Source organism: Nannobrachium achirus, assembly GCF_963921795.1.
Source record: "Nannobrachium achirus genome assembly, chromosome: 20".
NCBI classification, from domain to species: Eukaryota; Metazoa; Chordata; class Actinopteri; order Myctophiformes; family Myctophidae; genus Nannobrachium; species Nannobrachium achirus.
This window is the reverse complement of record NC_137827.1, coordinates 41762782-41786296: the sequence shown is the minus strand read 5'-3', so window position 1 is coordinate 41786296 and position 23515 is coordinate 41762782. Positions and strand designations below refer to the sequence as shown.

The window sequence follows — 23515 nt, the reverse complement described above, 5'->3', positions numbered from 1 at the left end:
CGCCGGCCTCAGGCGACCGTTAGATCTTGAATGTAAGAGGAATCCTTGACCTTGTTCTCAAAGTGACTCTAAGGTGGACGGTTGCTATTTGAGTAGAACGAAGCCAGTTGGCATGGGTTTGGCATCACTGCTTTTTGGTGGTAACCGTATCTGAGCAGGGGTTTTCAAGAAACAAGAGAGCCAGGTTTTGGGAAGGGAAAGACAATCTCATCCTGTGTGGCTGGCTCGGTGGGTTTTGGGTCTGTTTGTGTGTGTGTGTGCGCCTGTTTGGTGTGTGTGTGTGTGCATGTGGTGTGCATGCATGTGTGTGTGTGTGTGTGTGTGTGTGTGTGTGTGTGTGTGTGTGCGTGTGTGTGTGTGTGTGTGTGTGTGTGTGTGTGTGTGTGCGTGTGTGTGTGTGTGTGTGTGTGTGTGTGTGTGTGTGTGTGTGTGTGTGTGTGTGTGTGTGTGTGTGTGTGTGTGTGTGTGTGCGCGTGTGTGTGTGCGCGTGTGTGCGCGCGTGCGCGTGCGTGCGTGCGTGTGTGTGTGTGTGTGAGTGTGTGTGCGCGTGTTGGGGGAAATCTGAGCTGTCATGAGAAAGAGCATTGTGGGAAATGTTGTATTCTTAACCACTTTAACGGGCATGAAACCCCAGGCTGATTTTGTAGTTTGTTTTACAGTTCAGTTTAAAAGCTACAGCAGATTAAAGACATGGCAGACTAGTAAGCAACATGTACAGCTGCACCAAACAAATTAATTGAGTGTGTTAGATTTTCACAGGTGTGTCCAGACAGAGCATAGAGTAATATATGAATTTTACAAGAGGGTCGGACCACCCCGCCCCCAGCTATTCATTTCAATGCAAGTTTCTCAGTTGCGCTTGAAACACCCGGAAAGCTTCACTTCCGCATTTTTCTTGATTTGGGCTCTCAGTCTAGTGACATACCTATGGGGGTTATTGTTTATGGTCTGACATCACGCTGAAGTGATGTCAGAAGTCGGCCCGCCCGCCTAAGCAATATTATCTATCCTTTATCGTGATAAAAAACACTCACGATAATCGTATTGTGTAGATTTAATTCATCGTGATATCGTCCTCCGTCATGCACTGGGATCAATTCACCTTTTATTTGCCGAGCTGCATATCTGGCACCACTTAAACCCTCTACAATTTTTAAAAGGTACTTATTGTAATATATGTACTTGATACAGTCTTTTTTTCACTCTCTATCAAATGTCTTTGCCAAAAAATAGCCGATCTACGAGCTTGTAGATCGGCTATTTTTTGGTAAATGTTCCTCCCCAGGATAATGGATTTCGATTATCGCTATAATATCGTAAAACGTGGTTTCTTTTGTCACAATCATTGTGATATGAAAAATGTTCCCATCCCTAGGTGAGACATGACCTTTGATACAATCTAAATGTCAACAGAAGAGTAGGGAGACAAACTACACCCACCCTGATTGTACATTAAGTTATGTCGTATTAACATACTCCACTTTAATACAGGCCTTTTCCTCAAGTATATTTATTTTGTGGTGTTTATACTTTTACCAAAAATAAATAAATAGTACTTCTTCCACCACTGGACTCGGTAAACAACGAATAATCATCTTAGACAACGTACCATCTGCTCTCCACCCGTGCAGCTGTGTCTCGCCCGCCGCACATTTTAAATAGCCTATAGTGATGTGAAATATGTTATGTTACTATAATAATTTCATATCTCACCTTATGGTGCCGTACATATAACGTACAGCATGTTCTGGAAACTCCCCTAGCGACCGGCTGACATCTGTAAAGATAACCGCTTTTAGTCGCATCAAACTCGCTCCTGACATCACACGGTCGCCATGGTTACAGAAGTATATACACGATGTACGTCAGGGACGTGCTGGCCATTAGGAAAAGCGGGACAACTCCCGAACGGCCGGTTCATTCCCGGACGGTCCAGGCCAGCCATTAGGAAAAAAATAAAAATAAAATGTCGGCCTTCGTTCCATTTTGGGGGCTGGGTGGCCAACAAAGGAAATCGTCACTGTCGGGCAGAAATATCCAAGTTTCAAATTTATAATTTTTTTCGCAAAGCAAAGCCCTGCTTCATCATATAAGGCCGTTGCACAAAAGTAGTGAAAACAGCAGATCTACAAGCACACAGTGGTGCGAGGCGTTGTGTGCTTGTAGATCGGCTGTTTTCACTAGTTTAAATCATTTTTAAAATAAATACAAAACAAACGGTTTTGGACAACGGTTTCCACCTGACAAAGACGAAATATAACTCATGTACAGTAATTGGCCCACTGGCTTGTCACTTGTCACGATCTGAAATGGCAAATCTTTGAGTAGCAGCAGCGCTATAGAGAGAGACCTCTCTCTATAGCACACAATGAGGGCCTCTCCAACTCTTTTTCCCGGGCTGAATCAGGGGCCCAGCACGTCCCTGATGTACGGTACACGTGAGCCTCGCTTCGATCGCTTCTGCATTTTTCTCTTTCTTCAGGGTCACCAGGCTTTCAGCGGGGCGCACCGCCCCACGATCCGCCAGGCGTCTTTGTGTTGTCCGCGCTCCGAAGCAATCAGGCATTTGAACGTGTCTTTTGTTTTCACCTGAATGACACTTTGACGGTCGTTTGGTGCTCTTTGTCTTAGTTGTGTTTTCCAGTGTATGATGTACAGTATGTATATACCATCTCCATCGGGTGGAAACCTATTATGTCCAAAACTGTTACTTTTCTCCTAGGGTAGATACCGGTACCTTCACAAAAACATGCAGTAATCCTAGTCTCTATATAGTGCCTCCCCCTGGCCAGCCGGGGCGCCTGATGGAGGGGAAAGGAACTGGTTGGAATTACGTGTTCCTTCCACGCGCTACGTCCAAACCGGGGAAATCCCCCCTGTCAGGTGAAAAGAAGCAACTTGGACTACTCATGCATAGAAGGAAGCATGAGGTCAGTCCGTTGTCTCCCCAGGCACGGCAGAGGGAGAGCAGAGCCCAGGATTACAGCTTAGGCAATTGGCACTGGATGAAACAAAATGGATTACAAAATCGTGGGATACAAATTATAGAAAAAAAATTATACTTTTCAGGATTCAAATAAAAAACAACAAAAGTAGCCGATCCAAACGAGTCACTTTGCACCCCGTTTCGAACTTGGATCTGCTACTTTTCATGTGATGCTGTAGTATGATCAAGTATAGGGTGCTAATTTACAACAACAAAAAACGTTGTTTTCAAAAAGTTAGAATGGAGATAAGAGGTTTCTTGCCCGACAGCAAATAAAATGTTCCTTTCCGCTCGCAGATTCTTCGCGCGGCGACAAGAAGGAGAGCCGGTGTCCGACGCCGGGCTGCGACGGCACGGGCCACGTGACCGGCCTGTACCCTCACCACCGGAGCCTGTCGGGGTGTCCGCACAAAGACAGGGTACCGCCAGAAAGTAAGCACCACGTTCAAGCTTGCCTCTTAGAACCCCCTTTGAATCTGCATGGTTTGTGCTCGTTTATTTCTTTTTGCGTGTGTGTGTATGGCTGTGTTAACTGTTGTCATCGTTGGCCCCGGTGCTTGATGTTCAAGCGTGTACTGTATATCGTTGTCGGGTGGAAGGAAACCTTGTATTTGTCTTTTTTTTTAAATAATTTAAAATAGTGTAAATAGCTGGAGAACGAAGCGAGGCGTTGTGTGCTTGTAGATCTGCTATTTCCACTAGTTTTGTGCGACAGTCTTTTATGATGAAGCAGGGCTTTACTTTACGAAAAGAACGTACAAATTTGAAACTTGGAGATACAAGGTTTCTGCCTGACAGTGGCGATATGGAAGAGCAGAGTCCTGTATTGTTCAGTGAACCTTTTTAAGCACTTAGAAACCTCAGCTATCCGTATAGTGGGGCTCACAACGTTGCTTGTCGATATGCTATTTTCAGCGAAAGCTTCCCCCACAATGACAGAAAACAGAAAAGACACTTAGAGCCCAACAATATAGGGTTTAAATGGTTCATTTCAAGGACCCCCTGCTTGATATGCATTGACCAACCTCTATTTGGAGCCATTCCTTATCTAAGCGGTCCACAATCTGCATTGCAAACATCCTGTTCATTCTTAGAGTGTCCAAATGGAACCAAATGGACCCGTAAAGGGTCCATTTTGGTTCTATTTGGATACTCTCAGAGTTACAGTTCCATTGGGGTCCATTTGGTTTCTAACTGTCAATGATTTAGGTGGGGACCCCGTGGAACCCCCATCACCCGGGGACCCCTACGTTGGGAACCAGCGCTATGTAGCTGAACTCCTGCTTGGGGGTTCGCGGTCGTCGTGCCTGTCGATTGGCTGCCTAGTGTGGCGTGCCGATGGCGCTGGGGGGGAAATGAGGCCTTGTTGATGTGTGCATAATGGTGGTCGGCGTGCGGTGATTGGTGGGATTGTCAGAGGCCTGTCAATCGGTGATTTACTTAAGCGCGCGTGCCGTGCAGCCCCGGCCGTTCCATTGGATTGACTGACAGTGATTGAGAGCGCGTTGCAATCCCACCCACCGTTTGTTGGTTCCCATTATCGCTGTTGGTCCGCATGTTTGTTCAACGTTAAGATTTATACAGTGCATGTACGCCCTCTAGCCAGAAGGTGTGAGCGGTTTAATATTTAATGTTTTATTTCTATTTTATTTTATTTTTTTACGTGGCATGGCCTTACAACAAGGTTTGTCTGTCTGTGTATGTCTGTATGTCCCCACAAAATGTGGCCAATCACAGCTACCGGTATGTGCGGGGTGTCACGAACGGTGTGTAACTCAAAGGTTCTACTGATGTGGCACAATACTACAGTATACATCGCTGTTGTCGGACAGAAACCTCTTATCTCCATAATTCAGAGATCCACAAGCAAGCTCAAGGCTTGTCGATCTGCTTAGGCTGCTTTTGTATTTGAATCCTGAAAAGCATGTTTAGGACATGATATTGTATGAGGATTCCACAGGACAGAAACAATATACTATACTATTCTTTTGCCAGTTTGCATGCAAAAGAACTACGGTACATCCGTACAAAATACATCCGTTTTGTGCAGGCAAGAAAGCATTATCCTTTGGACATTGTCGAGCTGTGACTTAACAACTAAGCTCCAATATGGCAAGGTCAAGCAGAGACGATGCTCTTGATCACAGGAGTTGTTGAGTTTATTATTTCCAGCTGAGAATAGCTCTAACCCAGCCAAATCATTGTGAGATAGGAACTTTGTTTAAACCAATTAACTAGGCTATAGCATCCCTATTCTGGAGGGGAAATGGAGAAAATAGCAGATCTGCAAGATTGTAGATAAGGTTATTTTTGGAGAAGAGATTTGGTGTAGAGGGAAAAACGAGCAGACCAAGTACAGAACTAAAGTATTGAGGGTTGAAGTGGTTAAATGTCTGAAAACACACATTAACGTGAATCCAGCGTTGAAAAGATAATGTGTAAACAGAGGTTTATACAATAGAGCATGTCGTTTGTGTTGGTAGGAGTGGGTCCCTGCTTCATCTCTCTCTCAGCTAAGGCCTGAAAAAGATTGAAGACCCCTGACCTAGATCGTCTTAATGCCAATTTATTTCTTTCCCGCAAACCTGGAAGACCCTCACAAAGTCTAAAAGGCTGCTATGGCCATGGTCATTCGCACGCCAAAAAAAACCCCATTCATTTATTTGTATTCTTTGCTCAATTAAATCCAGTTACATCGAAGAGCAAGCAGCCTATTCATATCTCGGCAGCACGGATCAACTGAGATGGCAATAAACATTAGCCTTGAATGAATAGCGATTTCCCCCTCTGATATTTCACCCCGGCTATTTAGTCTCATTCACCTTGTGCAAACTTCTCTATAAAAGCCCCTTTTACACGATTCATTAACCCGCAGCGTGGAGATCAAGTTATGAACTGCCACGACCCCCTCTGCAATCAAAATAAAAGAGGGGCCTCAATAATGGCATAGAAATGAGTTGGCATAAAAGACCGGGCTTGTAAAGGACAGCGCTATCAAATGTGACTCTTATGTTCCCGGCGGCAAGCTATCCAAACAGAAGGTGCGTTCCGCTCCCTAGAAATTTGGGATGGGTTCTCCGGGAGCGTCTCTGACCTTGCCCTGTCCTGGTCACAAACCCCAAAATGGAATTGGGTTGATAGGTTGGAATTGATTGTCACGGGAGATCGTGGGATGTGATGTCTGTGTTCCTTCTCCTGTTCCTCACTTGGTTTGATGGAGATGACTTTTGGAGGGGGAAGTGATATCATCGATACGGCACGGAATGGTCTTTTTTCTTTTTTGGGTTCCAAAGGGGGAAAGAAAAAGATAAGTTCTCACTCTCACTTATTTTGGTCAGACTTGGTTGACTTCAAAGGGATACATTAGAGAAGGAGTCTTCAACGTTTTTTCAGGCTAAGGACCCCTTTAGCTGAGATCAGGGGCGTCACAAGGGGTAGGAAAGTGGGACTGAGTTCCTAGGGCCCAAGGTGGTGGAGGGCCTTAATTATTTTATACTTTAGGCTATTGAAAAATAGCAGATATACAAGCTCACAGCGCGGCACAGAGTGCCGCGCTGCGAGCTTGTAGATCTGCTATGAAAATGTGTGCAAATCTTTGAATATATGTGTTTTTTGAGCAAACATTTGTAACTCAAATTTTGCTTCTGGGGGGGGGGTCCCTGGAACTCAATAGTTTGAGATGGGGTTCCGTGGCCAAATACATACCATTTTGGGGGTCTTTCACATGAAAAGGTTTGAGCTCCACTGACATAGAAACATAGGTTTTTCAAAAAAACTCAGAAGGATTTGAAATATTCAAAGATTTTCATGATTTTTCAACCCAGAATTTGGTGCGACGCCCCTGGCTGAGATGAAGCAGGGACCCCCATATGATGTTGCAGATTCGACTTTTTCACATACCGGTATTTCATAGATAGCTTCATAGACTTGTTTGACAGCACTGTCATCAGTGTTGTGTTTACACACGACACCCAATACGTAGTAAACCTGACATTTGGCTCTGTGCTTGGTCTGCTCTTTTTCCCCCTTTAGACCAAACCTCTCTGCTGAAAATAGCAGGTGTGAGCTTGTAGATATGGGCTATTTTCCCCCAAGAATAGGGATGCTTGACTGATTGATTATTTTATTAGACAAAAATGGAGAACAGTGCAAGTACAGTCAATACAATTGAAATGTAGTACAGTACAAGTACAGTTAAACACCCTGCCCAAAAGGAACATCTCAAATAAGACCTTTTACGGTCTTTTTTACGTTGAAAGCCCTCTGTATTTAATTCATGGACATAATAAATAGCAAGCAAAAAGCTAAAAAAAAACATTCAATATGGTCCAAGTGGTTAATAAAAACAGAAAAAAACTGAATTGACGGTCCCCCTTTAGTAACTCTGAGGACCCCCTATAGGTCCCTGGCCCTCTGTTGGAGACCCATGTGCTAGAGAAAGACGTACACGCGCGCACACACACACATACACACACACGCGCGCCTCCAGTCGGCCATCGCAGTGCTAACGCTGTTGAAAGGTGACCTGCTCGGGTCGGCGTGAGGTATTGACAGGTCTCTGCTTAAAAATGCATTATCAGCCGCGTCGATATGTGGTCAATCGGCCTCCCGTGTTGCAGACGGGGCCATCCCTCTCTCTGTGCCGCTGCGTAATGCAAAGAGACGTGTGTGTCACACGTCTAAGTGCCTGCAGGGCCCACTCACAGCCATGAAGAAATCTTCACCACCTATTAACACATTCAGGCTTAGAACTATTGAATGCTTTAACCAGTGAAAAATAGCAGATATACAAGCTCACAGCGCGGCACCGAGTGCCGCGCTGCGAGCTTGTAGATCTGCTATTTTTGAAGAAGTCGTGAAAATGTGTGCAAATCTTTGAATATATATGTATTTTCTAAGCAAACGTTTGTAACTCAAATTTTGCTTCTGGGCGGGTCCCTGGAACTAGATATTTTGAGATGGGGGTCCGTGGCCAAATAAATATCAGTTTGGGGGTCCTTCACATGAAAAGGTTTGAGAACTGACTGACATAGTAGTCTCTCAAGAACAGACTAACTGAGCTCCAGTTAAGCGAAAAGGACCTTTTCTTTGACGATGGCTGGCCAGATTGCTGACAGAGAAACATAGGGTTTTCAAAAAACCTTGGAAGAATTCAAAAGACACTTATAGAATCGGGTCAAAATTCTAATTTTCACGATTTTTAAAAAATTGCAGATCTACAAGCTCGCAGCGGGGCACTCGGTGCCGCGCTGTGAGCTTGTGCTATTTTTCCAATAGTTAAAGCATAAAATAATGATACACAATAATGTGTACCCGTTCTAAACGGGTTAACACATTTGCCGTGCTGAGTGGACAATGTATTATTAATGCGACGGCTTCGTTTAATTTGGAAGTCATACATTGCGGCAGGACTCGTTTCCGAGGGGAAAAAACGTGAAAAACGACAATTAAATTACGTCTCAAATTCATTAAGTGCCGTTCATGTTTGCTCATTGCACCTCTTTTTTCCCCTCTATCTCTGTAAAATATCAAATATTTAATCACCTCGCGCAGGGATCTTTGTTTTCCTCCTTAAAGTGATTTCCCGGGCGTGCCGAATTGGAGTGCAATATATTCTCTCGCACTCGACAGAAGGAATTCGCTTTGCTGGAACAGCACAGCGTCTTTTTTTGTTTGTTGTTGTTATATGTTTTTGTTCCTTGTCACTATAAAGCAGAGGTTCTCCAATGTTTTTTGGCTCAGGTCACCCCTGTGAATAACCTTTTCATCCACGGCACCCCGGAATTATTATTGTTACTTTACAGCACCTTGCATTTATGGTACTGTAGGTAAATATGTAAATCTTTCCCCCTAAGATGCAAGGACATTTTTGAGGACCTATTACTATTGAAAAATAGCAGATATACAAGCTCGCAGCGCGGCACTCGGTGCCAAGCTGTAGATCTGCTATTTTAGAAAATCGTGAAAATTAGAATTTTGACCCGATTCTATGTGTCTTTTGAATCGTTCTAAGATTTTTTTAAAAACCTATGTTTCTATGTCAGCAATCTGGCCGGCCATCGTCAAAGAAAAGGTCCTTTTCACTTAAATGGAGCTCAGTTAGTCTGTTCATGAGAGACTACTATGTCAGTGGTTCTCAAACCTTTTCATGTGAAGGACCCCCAAAATGATATTTATTTGGCCACGGACAAGCATCTCAAAATATCTAGTTCCAGGGACCACCCAGAAGCAAAATTTGAGTTACAAACGTTCGCTTTGAAAATACATATTCAAAGGTTTGCACAAACTTCCGTGACTTTTTCAAAAATAGCAGATCTACAAGCTCGCAGTGCACTGTGAGCTTGTATACCTGCTATTTTTCACTGGTTAAAGCATTCAATAATTCTAGGCCTGAATGGGTTAGGAAATATTGAAAATAACTTACTATAACTTACTTATAACCTCTTGAACTCCAGCATATCCCTAATCTGGGGGGAACATTCAGCAAAAATAAATAGCATCTCCCCCATCTGTACAGTTGCACTGTACTTGGCGGGTCCAAATCTCTTCTCTTCTACAAGCTTACAACACGTCACAACAGCTTGTAGATCGGCTATAAGAGATTTGGACCCGCCAAGTGCAATGCAACTCAAGTCCGTTTTACTAAGAATCGAGGGTTAAAGTGAAGTGATATCGATAAATTCGGAATATTATCAAAGTATTCCGAGGCACCCCTGGACTTTGAGAAACCCTGCTCTACGGCAACCCGAGCCCCAGTCTTAGCCCCGGCCGCTCCACGAGACCGTTACACCGCGGTTGACAAAACCGTGAACATACATAATGCAGAGGAGCGGCGGCTCTCTTGGCACGGCGAAGAGGTTGACGACGGGGCCTTCGTCCAATTACCTGCGGCGCACGCTAATTAGTATGTCTGGGAGGGAGGATGACGAGGGGGGGTTAAAGTTTAAGGGGGTGATAATGATGAATCTCCCGCCTTGGGGGGGAGGGGAGGGAGGGAGGGCTCTGGCCCATGCACCGACTGCACTGCAGCCTGGCGTCTAGACGACCCCTTTCTGTGCCCCCGCCTGAGGAACTCCGGCAGGTCCTCTCTGGACATCCATAGATCATTAATCTAATTGGCCGGTTGCCGTGGGGATGGGGGGGGGGAGACGGACGGTTATGGAGTGTTTTAACCCATTTAGAACGGGTACACATTTTGTGTATCATTATTTTATGCTTTAACTATTGAAAAATAGCAGATATACAAGCTCACAGCGCGGCACCGAGTGCCGCGCTGCGAGCTTGTAGATCTGCTATTTTTGAAAAATCGTTAAAATTTCAATTTTGACCCGATTCTATAAGTGTCTTTTGAATCCTTCTAAGGTTTTTTGAAAAACCTATGTTTCTATGTCAGCAATCTGGCTCGCCATCGTCAAAGAAAAGGTCCTTTTCACTTAACTGGAGCTCAGTTAGTCTGTTCTTGAGAGACTTCTATGTCAGTGGTGCTCAAACCTTTTCATGTGAAGGATCCCCAAAATGATATTTATTTAGCCACGGACCCCCATTTCAAAATATCTAGTTCCAGGGACCCCCCAGAAGCAAAATTTGAGTTACAAACGTTCGCTTTGAAAATACATAATATTCAAAGATTTGCACACATTTTCACGACTTTTTCAAAAATAGTAGATCTACAAGCTTGCAGCGCGGCACTCAGTGCCGCGCTGTGAGCTTGTATATCTGCTATTTTTCACTGGTTAAAGCATTCAATCATTTCTAGGCCTAAATGGGTTAATGGTAAATGGTATTGAAGGCAGCGCTTCTATGTCTTGACAACGCAGGGACGGTAACACGCGCTCGCACGCGCTCGCTCCGTCGCCGAGCTGTGTGTTGCGTCCGTCCGTCTGGCTGTTGGTTCCATTGATTTCTGGGGCTTGTGTTTTGCATGATTGCTAGCTGTTGGCTGCCTCTGTTCCCCCCTTGCATGCCCCCAAAACAGCCCCCTCTCTGTCTCTTGTGTGTGTGTGTCTCGCCAGCTTTGTCCTTATTAGGCTTTAAATGACTTCCTTTTTATTCATGGCTGTCCATATTCCATGAATACTAATTTGAAAGGCGCGGATAAGTGGGAGCAACATGGCGGGGGGAAACCTCGCTCGCCCCCTTTCAGACTAGTGTTCATTAACGTGAAGGGGAGAGGTCGTTGGGGTTCACGCGGGCTCATTTCTTAATGATGTTTATAATGCCAAGGCTCCTCTCTCTCTCACACTAATAGAATTCACGCGTGATTGTGTGTGTGCGGTGTGTGTTGCTACCTAACCTTCCCTTGTCTTTCTTCGCTCTCCCCCCATCTCTCTTTTTTCCTGTCTGTTACGACACAAAGTTCTGGCAATGTATGAGAATGTTCTTAAGTGTCCTACGCTCGGCTGCACCGGACGCGGCCATGTCAATAGCAACAGAAACTCCCACAGGAGGTAAGTGACAGCTCGGCTCGTCTCGAGAACGACACTCCCATGTTCCGCATCCTCCGTTCTCCTCAGTTTGGGATTCTTTTAGTTTTTTTTTTTTTTTTTTTTTTTGTCCTTTCTTTTTTGCACTGCAAAATGATGGGGTATCAATTTAACCGGGTTAAATTGACACTCAGGATTCTTGCCGCATGTCATCGTCAGTGGATTCCTTTTAACCACATGAACCCCATATGGGTATCAGAAGTCCCTCAGGGCTCAATGCTAGTGTCTTCTCTGTTTTCTGTTATTGGGGGGAAAGCTTCCATTGACAATAGCAGACCGACAAGCTCACAATGCGACGCGCTGCGTCGCATTGTGAGCTTGTCGGTCTGCTATTGTCAGTGGAATCTTTCCTCACAATACCAATGCTGGGGTTTAAGTGGTTAAACGTTTTATTTCCACTACATTCGTGGTTGTCGTTTTGTTTTCTTTTTAGTTTTTGCGTTTTTCATTGTGTATTTATCACACCTATATTATATTGTCCTGTTTCACAATGGGTTGTCCTATTGAAACAAGCCCTCGAGTCCTTTTCTGTTCTCCTTTTAGCATCACTGTGAAATGGTACGACTGCACTGTTTGCAAACTGTTCATAAAGTATTCAATCAATGTATCATTATTTTTAAATGCACTTTCCTTTACAATGTCCACTTTGAAAAACGGAATCGTTAAACGGCTCAACTGGTTCACAAGCAACACTATTTAGTTATGTTTCTTTTTCTTTCTTTTTTTTTTCTTTTACAGAGAAGGGAACATTATTAACGATGCGTGGAGTGTTTCGCACCTCCTCCCCATGACTTGAATCATTTATCGGTTCATGGGAATAAATGGCACCTATCAGGTGCAGGTTTGGGGGTGAGGTGGGGGGTGAGGTGTTGTACTGAAATAGCAGTGTGCAGGGGCGTCACACCAAATTCTGGGCCCTGGGTACAAGGATTCACTGCGGGCCCCCCATGAATGTTAACTATTGAAAAATAGCAGATATACAAGCTCACAGCGCGGCACCGAGTGCCGCGCTGCGAGCTTGTAGATCTGCTATTTTTGGAAAATCGTGAAAATGTGTGCAAGAAACCCCAAGGACGTCAAGGACCCCAAGGCCAAGGATGATATGTATTTGGCCACGGACCCCGATCTCAAAATATTTAGTTCCAGGGACCCCAGCAAAATTTGAGTTAGAAATGTTCGCTTAAAAAATACATATATTCAAAGATTTTCACACATTTTCACAACTTTTCAAAAATAGCAGATCTACAAGCTCGCAGCGCGGCACTCGGTGCCGCGCTGCGAGCTCGTATATCTGCTATTTTTCAATAGATAAAGTTATTAGGGCCCCTCCACCTTGGGCCCCGGTAACTCAGTCCCACTTTCCTACCCCTTGTGACGCCCCTGGCAGTGTGCACACTCCTGCCAGAAAGCTGTCAGACGGGGCGACGGCGGAAAGGTGACAGTGAGGGAGGAGTGTCACCCCACAGCAGCAGATGCTCGGGGAGCCGGGGCATCGCGGCAGCCATTAGCGCCTCTCTGCCGCTCAGCCGGGGTGACAGGAGAGGGTGCAGACCTGCGAGGGGACAGGAACGCTTCCCTGCTGCGCTTTAGTCACACCAGATAGACACACTGACACACACACACACACACACACGCACGGTCGCACACATACACGCGCGCGGGCAAGAGAGTACAATAAACTTTCGGTTTTTACCAAGAGGCGAGAGAGGCTGGCATAAACGGGTGTGGGAGGAGGACTCGCCGTGGGCAGGCAAACGGCTACACATCCTCATCACATCAACTTCTTGCATGGCACACGTTTTGGATACTCCTTGTCGTCGCCGTTCGGGGAGGAAACCTCCTATCTCCGTTTTCTAAGGGCCGATGCATACTCCACTTTTAGAGACAAATTTATTTTGGTTCGGCTCTGTCCAAACGACAATATAACATGATAATCAGAGGTTCCTGGGGAGGCGGGTATCTGTCACTAATTCGGCTGTTCGGTGCTGCTGAGATTTTGTGACTCCCCGAACCGAACTGAAATAAATTCGGCTCTAAAAGTGCAGTATGCATCGGCCCTAACTTTTCGCGTTTCTTAACGCCCCTACTTGATCTCACAGTAGCCTAATTTATAATGGGTTGATGAGTTTTATAAACACAAGGGCCCCCCCTACTGGTGACAGTGGCGAGGTATTTATTTTTTATACATTTTGTTTTCAATAAATACAAATAGCCGCCCATAGTATCCACATGTAAATTCATAGGCTATTATATGTATTTAGTCATTTCCAATAAAATTAGGGGTATCTAATCTCCTAATCTATGGGCCCTCCTCACAAAGGTACAGGGCCCTTTTGATCTGAAAACCCATGAGGAATAATGTCTAATTTCGCCCCCGTGATCTCACCGTGGTGGCATCACACAAAAGCATCAAAAGTAGCAGATCCGCAAGAGCTTGTGGATCTGCTACTTTTGCTGTTTTTCATTTGAATCCTGAAAAGTAACAGGTTTTTTGGACATACAGTACAGTATGTGGTTTCCACCCGACAGAGACGCCATGACAGCTACTCAGGCCCAGCGACTTTACACCTGTACTGGCTCCAGGCCATTGTCGGAGATCATTTCTCCAGCGGGGTCGCTGACACACTGCAGGCTGACAGCACGGATGGAGAATAATAGGGGTTAAGAATAACAACACAAGCCTTTTGTCACATTTGGTTATCACTTCTCCTGCAGGGAATCCTATGCCCATATTCAGTACCTTTGCTGGGGTAGCGTGTTGTTTTTTTGTTTGTGTTCGACTTGTAATGCATCGTTGCGACTGTAGGTCCCAAGTTTACTATGAAAACCGGCACATCTTGTCCGCGTATCTCTACTGTATCTGTCTGTCTGAAGGTCAAGCCTGACACTGTGGTTCCCCTGATACATCACTGTGACATCACAGGTGATATCACAGGTGACATCACCTATGTAAAATTCCATTATATGGGTATTCCCCAGAATTCCTTTTATGCTCATGAAGATCCCTGATGTCATCGATATACATCACTGGCCACATGGCCAAGACATGGCCCATATCTGTGTGGCTGGTTCAGATAGGGATCTCCATGTATATGGGCATAAAAGGGATTGTATGTTGTGATGTCTTGGGAACCACTCTAACAGAATCCCTTTTATGCCCATGTATGGAGATCCCTGATGTCATCAATATTAAGCCCATATCTAACAGGACTTCATATGGGAATGCCCATATATGGAGGAAGACGGCCCATATCTGTGTGGCTGGTTCAGACAGGGATCTCCATGTATGGGCATAAAAGGGATGTACCATCAGTACATGAATCTCCATTTATGGGTACATGGGGTCTCCATATGGGTAACTGGTCCGATATACAAGTACATCACTGGCCAGATGGCCAAGAATTGTCGCCCTGAGGCGTCTTACTTGTTTACACGTTATATAGGATGCGTCGCACACTGAAAATAGCAGATCTACTACCTCACCAACGGGCTGCAACACGACGCGCCGTAAGCTTGTAGATCTGTTGTTATTTCCAAGTGTAAATCGGGCTTAGGTGCACGCGCGCGCGGTTGTGTGTACAGTATTTGTGCGTGTGTGCAATGTGACTGTGTGCATGCACATGTCTGAAGGCGATAGGATGTTCGGGGAATATGTATGTGCACACATTTCTCGATTTCTGCCCTTGCGGGGATATCTATTCCGAGAATTCTCTTAAGCCGCTGGAGCATACATATGCAAGCTGTTGCCAGTGGTGTTGTTATTCAAAGTGCTTTATGGAAATTAATGATTTTACATTTTAACCAGAGACCGCCGCTGCAGAGCAGACGTCCTCAGAAGAGAGAACATGTTCTGAGATTGATCGGCTGACGGAGACAGATGTGCGACAGTCTTCGGGCAGGGCCAGATGACAAGTGTAGCCTAACAAGCAGGGACGTGCAGAGAATGTTAGAGAGGCAGGGGCTGACGTTTCTAAAAAGGGCCTTTTGGTGAAAATATCGAAGGTAACATGTCATTAGGTCGAACACCCTTTGTATCGACCACCAAACTCTAACCCAAACCCTAATCTTAACCTCAGTAAAACTATGCCTAACTCTAACTCTAACCCTAAACCTAACCTCAGTAACCGTGACGCGGGTGATTATCTAACATGCCGACGCTCGCGGGTGATTATCTAACCTGCCGACACGGGAGTTCGACCTTTGGGGCAGTCCCCAATATCGAAAATAGCAGAACTCCATGCTCACAACGCGTCGCGCTGCGACGCGTTGTGAGCTTGGAGGTCGGCTATTTTCAGTACTTAATGACCACACTAAACTAAGCATAATCAAGCCAATACTGGAGATGTGGCGTAACAGCATGGATTTCTACACGGAGAGGGCAATTCTTTCAACATAATGTCCTGCATTCAAGTTCAGAAGAGTTTGGACAAAGCAAATCTCTTGAATGCTGCCTGGAAAGAGGGGCATTTACATTTCTTTCACCATAGTAAAAACAGCTTTCATGGTCTGGAGAGGGCACTTTTTACAGACGGATAAAAGGGCAGGGGCTCAAGCACCCTTTGCTGTCTATGTGTGCACGTGCCTGCTAACAAGCCATTCCCCATTTCTTTTTTTTTAAACTGAATGTGGAATTGAGCGGAACGTTTTTACATTAGTTTGGACTTTCTCGGGAATCTGTCTGAGATTGTGTGCCACTCAGCTGTTCTCACCCCTCGTCTGGTCTTTGTTTCAGCCTATCGGGGTGTCCCATCGCCGCAGCCGAGAAGCTGGCTAAAGCCCAGGAGAAACACCAGAGCTGTGACGGCGTCGTCCCCAAGTCCAACCAGGCCTCTGACCGCGTGCTAAGGTACGGTTCATCTTCTACCGCCAACCCCACGCACCACCGCACCGCCAGGAACCAATCACCTGAGACCACCTGATGGAAAGCAGACCAGCCATAGGTCATGACGTGTATAAGCAGCCACTCAAACACGCGCACGCGCATGCATGCTGTGTGTGTGTGTGTGTGTGTGTGTGTGTGTGTGTGTGTGTGTGTGTGTGTGTGTGTGTGTGTGTGTGTGTGTGTGTGTGTGTGTGTGTGTGTGTGTGTGTGTGTGTGTGTGTGTGTGTGTGTGTGTGTGTGTGTGTGTGTGTGTGTGCGTGTGTGTGTGTGTGTGTGTGCACGCGCACAGACCAGTAACCAGTGAAACCAGTACATCTCTTGTACTAAAAACAAAATGTGGAGGAGAGGATGTAAAGTTAAAACAGTGGTTATTATATGAAAATTGCCTACGTGTTTCGACCAGTTACGGTCCTGATGAAGACCGTAACTCAGGGTTCCCCAATAGGCGGCCCGCGGGCCATTTGCGGCCCGCGGGGGGCTACTGTCTGGCCCCCACCAACCCCAGTAATAATGGTGGTATAAGAGCAGCAACAACACTAGTATATCGTCGTTGTCGGGTGGAAACCTCGTATCTCCAAATGTGTATGTTCTTTCGCAAAGTAAAGCCCTGCTTCATTATACATGGCCGTCGCACAAAAGTAGTGAAAACAGCAGATCTACAAGCACAGTGCTTGTAGATCGGCTGTTTTCACTAGTTTAAATCATTTTTAAAATGATAAATGCGAAACAAACGGTTGTGGACATACAAGATTTTCACCCGACAACGATGATATCTGAACTGTCGCTGGAGTAGCGGGAACACCACCGTCGCCCCCTGCAATGTTGTGGCCCTCAGATTGGTACCCTAGACATAATTTCGGCCCTTGGAGAAAACTAATTGGGGAACCCTGCCGTAACTACTTAAACCCCATATGGTTGAGCGGAATCCTTCAGATCTCTGCCTAGATGTGTCTTTCCGGAAAGCTTTTGCTGAAACTAGCAGATCGACAGGCTTGTCGATCTGCAAAAGCTTTCCCCACAATAAGGATGCTGGGGTTTAAGTGGTTAACTGGTCGAACCATCTTGCCAATGTTTATATAATACACTTTGTTTTAACTTTAAATCAGGGGATGTAAAGTTTTTTGACTGCTCTTATCTCCTCTTCCTTTGAAGCCTGAAATCCCGCTGATCCTAGAAGCAACTTCAGAATACTTTTTAGACTTTTTTTGTTTTGTTTTCTCTCCTTTGAGCACCCGGGTCGGCCTCTGTGTTGCCCTCTGTGTCTCCACGGTGCTTGACATGCACTAGTGAAAACCTTCTAGCTCAAGACCCATAAGAGACAAAATAGGGAAAATAGCAGATCTGTAAGCTCACAAGATGTCAGATCTGCTATTTTCACTACTTCTTAAACATTTGTTTTCTAATTTAAGTATTTTCTTTGATTATTTATTCTATTCATGACATTCTTTGAATTTGTTTTCAACGCATGGAAATTAGTAAAAAAAAATTGGAAATCCTTCGAAAATCTTAAAAATAATAATAATAATGACAACATTCGGGAAACCAAAACAATAAAGGGATATTCACTTATGAGTCGTGACCCACGGAGACGGATCTGCGACCCGCAAACGTGTCCTGTGACCCACTGTTTGGGGAGTGTGTTCCCATCGCTTCATGTGATGAGGATTTTGCTGTTATCGTTTTACAAAAAAAGGCTTTATTTTCGCAAACGTGCACGCCCCGTCTGAGAGTCCCCAGTGTTTGTTTTATGTTTATGAATTCAGGTCTCCTGGGAATTCCATTCCAGAGGCTGCATGTTCAGTCCTGTGTTTACTTATGAAGGCAAAGCGCTTTATTGGATTTTTAACTAAATTGGCCTCATTTATCACGATGAAGGCATCATGGTTTGAATGAGAGCTCTCCTTTGATAGTCAGGAGGATGCTGTGATGAGAAGTCATGTGCAATTGTACATGTGTTTTTGTTGTTTGATCTAGCTGAACATTCATCAACAACAACAACAACGCAAGATCTTACATTTAATTTCTTTATTGCCTTAGATTAAGACAACAAAAAAACTTATGAAATGTATGAGAGCGTAATAAAAGGAATGCATATGAATTCATTTCATTCAGAGGCAGTTTCTACGAGTGCATGAAAATCTGCACTTGAAAAAAGACTGTTTTCTAATGAGAAAGGAGAGAGGAGCACAATCGTTGTCCTATACACGGTCAGATCCAGAGTGTTCATTTAACTCTGAGAGTATACAAATGGACCCAAATGTAACAATGGCTTTGAGAGTGTACAGATAAGGGTCCACTTGGTTCCATTTGTACGTTCTTATCGAGTAAAATTCACACTCAGAGATTCACAGTGTATGGCAGGGTTCCCCAATAGGCGGCCCGCGGGGGGCTTCTGTCTGGCCCCCACCAACCCCAGTAATAATGGTGGTATAAGAGCAGCAATGTTGTGGCCCTCGGCTTGGCACCCTAGACATAATTCGGCCCTTGGGGAAAACTAATTGGGGAACCCTGGTGTATGGCATCCAACAGCCCCGCAGAGCAGACCACCAGCCCACCTGTATTTCCTACACAACATCATTCTCCATATTCTCACTCATATTTTTTAACCGATGCCCCCCAAGGTTATTATAGTTTCAATGGGTATGGAGTGGTTTCTTGCCATTTGTGCAAAAATACGCTCCCTTCCCATTGAAAAGCATTGGCAGGATACGCCATCATACAGTAGAATTACACTTCAGTGTGACCTTATCCTTAATGTATTTTTAAAGCGGGTTTAGTTTAGTTTAGTTTTTTTTTTACCTTTTAAAAAAAAATTGTTTTAGTGTTAATTTATAATTTCTTAGGTCTGAAATTCTGAAAGAAAAAGGCCTAAACATGGCCTAAAACTGGGACAGCTAAATGACTTGGGCCTGTATGTATGAAATATTGGCAGACTAAAACGAATTTCCTCTATTATTTTATGTTATTTCTTTGTTTTAGTTAGTTTATACAATTCTCCTTTTGCACAAAGTAATGCAATGCAAGATAGAGGGCGCCAGATCCCTTTGAGTCACACCTTACCACTACTTCCTGTTCATCCACAGAGCATTGATTCTAGTCATTTTCCCCATTAGATTTCTTTTCACTTTTTTCAACTTGTATTACTTGGGTTGGTAAAAAGATGAGGCAGACAAATGAAATGTATTTTGACGTAAGTAATAAAAGTTGAAAAAAGTGAAAAGAAAGTACTTTAATCTAATGGAGAAAACAACTAGAATCAATGCTCTGTGGATGAACAGGAAGTAGTGGTAGGGTGTGACTCAAAGGGATCTGGCGCCCTCTATCTTGCATTGCACTACTTTGTGCAAAAGGTGAATTCTTTTTTTTTTTTTAGAAAGCCTTGTCTTTCTAATTATTTCAGTTGTGCATTTTCATTTTCCATAATTTAGTTTAGTTAACTATAAGAACCTTGGTGCCACCCCACACCCCACACCCAACACCCCTGCTGGGCAATGGTTGTGTGCCTCAGTCCAACCTTCCACCATCCTGGTCCCGTTTATTTTCCAGGCCAATGTGCTTTGTCAAACAACTGGAGTTTCCACAGTATGGTTACAAGAACAATGTCTCCACCAGCACGCCGCGCTCCAACCTGGCCAAGGAGCTGGAGAAGTACTCCAAGACCAGCTTCGACTACAGCGCCTTCGACGGCAGCCACAACCAGGTGTACGGGAAGCGCGCCATCGCCCCCAAGGTCCACCACGGCCACCGGGACACCTCGCCCAAGGGATACGACGGTACGTTTCTCCCTCTCTCTCTCTCTCTCTCTCTCTCTCTCTCTCTCTCTCTCTCTCTCTCTCTCTCTCTCTCTCTCTCTCTCTCTCTCTCTCTCTCTCTCGCCCACCGCTTGTACCTACTGTAGTACAGTGGTGGGGAAAAGTACTCATGTTCTTTTACTTTAATGAAAAGTATCAATACTGCAATGAAGAAACTGTTACAAGTAAAAGTTCTGGAATTCAAAATATACTTTACTAGGCCTACAAAAGTATTGGTGTAAATATGTACTTAAAGGACAACTTTGTTTTTTTTACAACAAGGGTTCATATTTTAGATTTTAATTAGAGAAAAGAAAAAGTGAGTGTTAAAATGTTTTCATGGGGGCATGCGTACAACTGTCTAAATATGTCTTTTTAGACACAATAAGCCAGCAGTTTCTTTATTGCTATTTACAGTAACACTTCTAGCCCCCATAAGTCACATCCAACCATGAAAGGTTGAGTTGTATCTTGGGAATGGGCTTATTCTGTGTAAAATGACATATTTAGCCGCCTGTACGCATGCCCCCAAACACTGAAATAAGAATCTCTAAAACAATAGAAAGAAGTAAATGAAATAATTTTAACACTCATCTTTTATATTCTTTAATTACAATCTAAAATATGAACCCTTGTTGTAAAAAAACTAAAGTGGTCCTTTAAAGTAACAAAAGTATTAAACAGCACTCTGTTGCACTACTATTCACATCACAACACCTAGTCGCATAAGGTTAAATATTTAAATATTTAGTCACACCTATTTCCTATAAGGCAGCACTGACGCACTTTGTAGCATTGTAACGTCTTGGCATCAAGTGTCTTAAATGAGAAAAAAAAAAGTATCCTAGCATAAAAGTATAAAAACATTATGGTGGTGTCAGCTTACATTAGCCTATATATTTTTTTTTATAGATTGCAGGGGTGGAAAGCAATACTTGTATTCCGTACCTCTTTAAAAGTGCTGTGGATGTATTATTTTCTCGTTCATTATTTGTCTACATAAACACCATGTCACCTATTTCATATTCAATGTCACCGTTGTCAATTTTTCATTCCAAGAAAACTAACCAAAAACAACAAAAACACTATTATAATGTATTTGCGCTACCAAATGAATTCACAAGACAAGAAATTATATTGTTTCTTTCGCTCTGGTTTTGAGGTACAGTAGGCAAAGTGATTGTGTTTTATGGTGTTATCTAAGGGTTTGGTTGGACTTTGGACCCAGTGAAAACCTCAACACGACTGAAAAAGCTAAAAGAAGCTCTCAGAAGCTTTGCCACGCCGCAGTATAAGTTTGGTCAAATTGATCGGAGGAGCAATTTTGTGCTTAAAATATTTCAATAAGCCTTACGTTTTTTTCCCACTCTCTTTTTTTAACCAAGCTTAGATTCATACCTGAACCAATCTCTTTTCAAAGGCATCAGGACCAAGCGATACGTCGATATATTTTAATGAATAGTATGAAAGATTCAGTGGATCTCACCTTCACTGTTTCATCTTTCAACAGCGTAAAGGAGGAATATTCACCACAAGTCTCTCTTCCTCTCTGATGCTTCTCTTTTAGCCTGTGTTGTTCAGAAGTCTAAATACAGGAAGTAGCCTACATCCTTGAATTATGTCATTAGACAGGTTTTTGTAGACAATATGCTGTTTGGTCCAACAAAAATAAAACATCGCCACTATTATATCCAGTGGTAAAGTCCTCTAAGTAAGGTACATTTATTTTACTTTTATTTTGAATATTTCCTTTTTCATGTTTTGTAATTGCATTTCACTACATACCAGAGGCAAATGGTACTTTTTACAACAATGACTTGATAGCTTTAGCCACTATTTACTTACAATAACTCACACATTATTATTATAGGTTAAGCTGTAGCTGCACATGACGTAATTAAAATCATCCCCACCCTTACCAGTTGCAAAAGCGATGAATGCATTAATGCATTACTAAAAAGACCGTTCTGCATAATGAGTACTTTTACTTTTGGTACTGTAAGTATATTTTGGTACTGATACACTTTTCCTCAATTAAAAGTTTGAATTAGCCGATCTACAAGCTCACAACGCGTTGCAGATGAGATACGTTGTGAGCTCGTAGATCTGCTATTTCCACTATTTTTGAAAATGTTTGAAAATAATATCAAACTTTTTCAACATGGAAACGATTATGACAAAATAATTGGGATTAAGTAAAATAGTTGCGATTATGTTAAATAATTGTGATTACCATTATGTAATAATGCTGACAGGCCTACTCGTGTGTGTGTGTTAGGGCATTCACGAATAGTGATTTTTAGTATTCGAATTATTCAACCTCAAAGTATTCGAATAGTCTAATATTCAACAGGACTGGCCAAACTGTCAAATATTAAGTAGGCAAGAGGCGAACATTGTGAAAATAGCCGATCTACATGCTCACAACAAGATCTGCTATTTTCACAATATTTATCTGCGGAACCGAGTCACATTAAATGTAATACCTACAATTCCAAGTGCTTGTCAGGGTGGGGGTCCCCAGTTCAATTATGTTTATTTTAGGGGTCATGGTCTAAAAAGAGAAGCCCTGGAATAAAGCATTAACAAATTCATCCACCAGGGGCATTGACAGCTCATTCTTATGACTTCCTATCTAGCCAAGCTTATATATTTTCTAAAGAGAAAACAATAAAAAAAAAAAAAATAAGCGAATATTCGACTTCGGTGAACAACGTCGAACAGTGACTTCGAATATTTTAATAACGCCCTACTATCCGGTGCGTGACGCTATGTGTTTTCCCCCGCCCCCCGCAGCCAAGCGCTACTGCAAGAACTCCAGCTCGGCGAGCAGCACCACCAGCTCCTACGCCCCCAGCAGCAGCAACAGCAGCCTGAGCTGTGGTGGAGGAGGAGGTGGAGGAGGTGGAGGAGGTGGAGGAGGTGGAGGAGGAGGCCACGGGGGCCACGGCGGGGGCAGCAGCGCCAGCAGCACCTGCAGCAAGAGCAGCTTCGACTACAGCCACGACATGGAGGCGGCTCACATGGCCGCCACCGCCATCCTCAACCTGTCCACGCGCTGCCGCGAGATGCCCCACGGCCTGGGGGGCAAGCCGCAGGACCTGTGCTCTCAGGTAGGGGGGCGCTGTAGAGCACACTTGGTTCTCTCTGAACGTGTTTTTTATGTTTGTTTAGTTTTTCAAATAAATAAGGATTTGGCCGCAGGAAAAAAAAGAAAACGTTAAAGTTATACCATGTAACTTTTTTTATAAAACAAATCTTAAAATTGTCCTAACTGTTAAATCGCTAAAGTTTTAGAACACCCACTCCGTTATTTTCAGCTTCTAAAGCCTTCTCTTTATATGTTTTCTATGATCCTGTCCGGGGACCGGAT

At 43.9% G+C, this 23515-nt stretch overlaps 1 protein-coding gene across 1 annotated transcript in view; it reads left to right on the top strand.

Annotated features, from left to right (window-relative positions):
- myt1lb (myelin transcription factor 1-like, b) overlaps positions 1-23515 on the top strand; it is a gene marked incomplete at both ends in the record, with an annotated part of 80731 nt that overhangs the window by 18594 nt on the left and 38622 nt on the right. The window contains 5 exons of the mRNA XM_080751072.1: positions 3284-3418; positions 11343-11433; positions 16202-16315; positions 19964-20124; positions 22939-23255. Of these exons, the coding sequence (XP_080607198.1) occupies positions 3284-3418; positions 11343-11433; positions 16202-16315; positions 19964-20124; positions 22939-23255 (818 nt within the window). The remainder of the gene's footprint in view (positions 1-3283; positions 3419-11342; positions 11434-16201; positions 16316-19963; positions 20125-22938; positions 23256-23515) is intronic.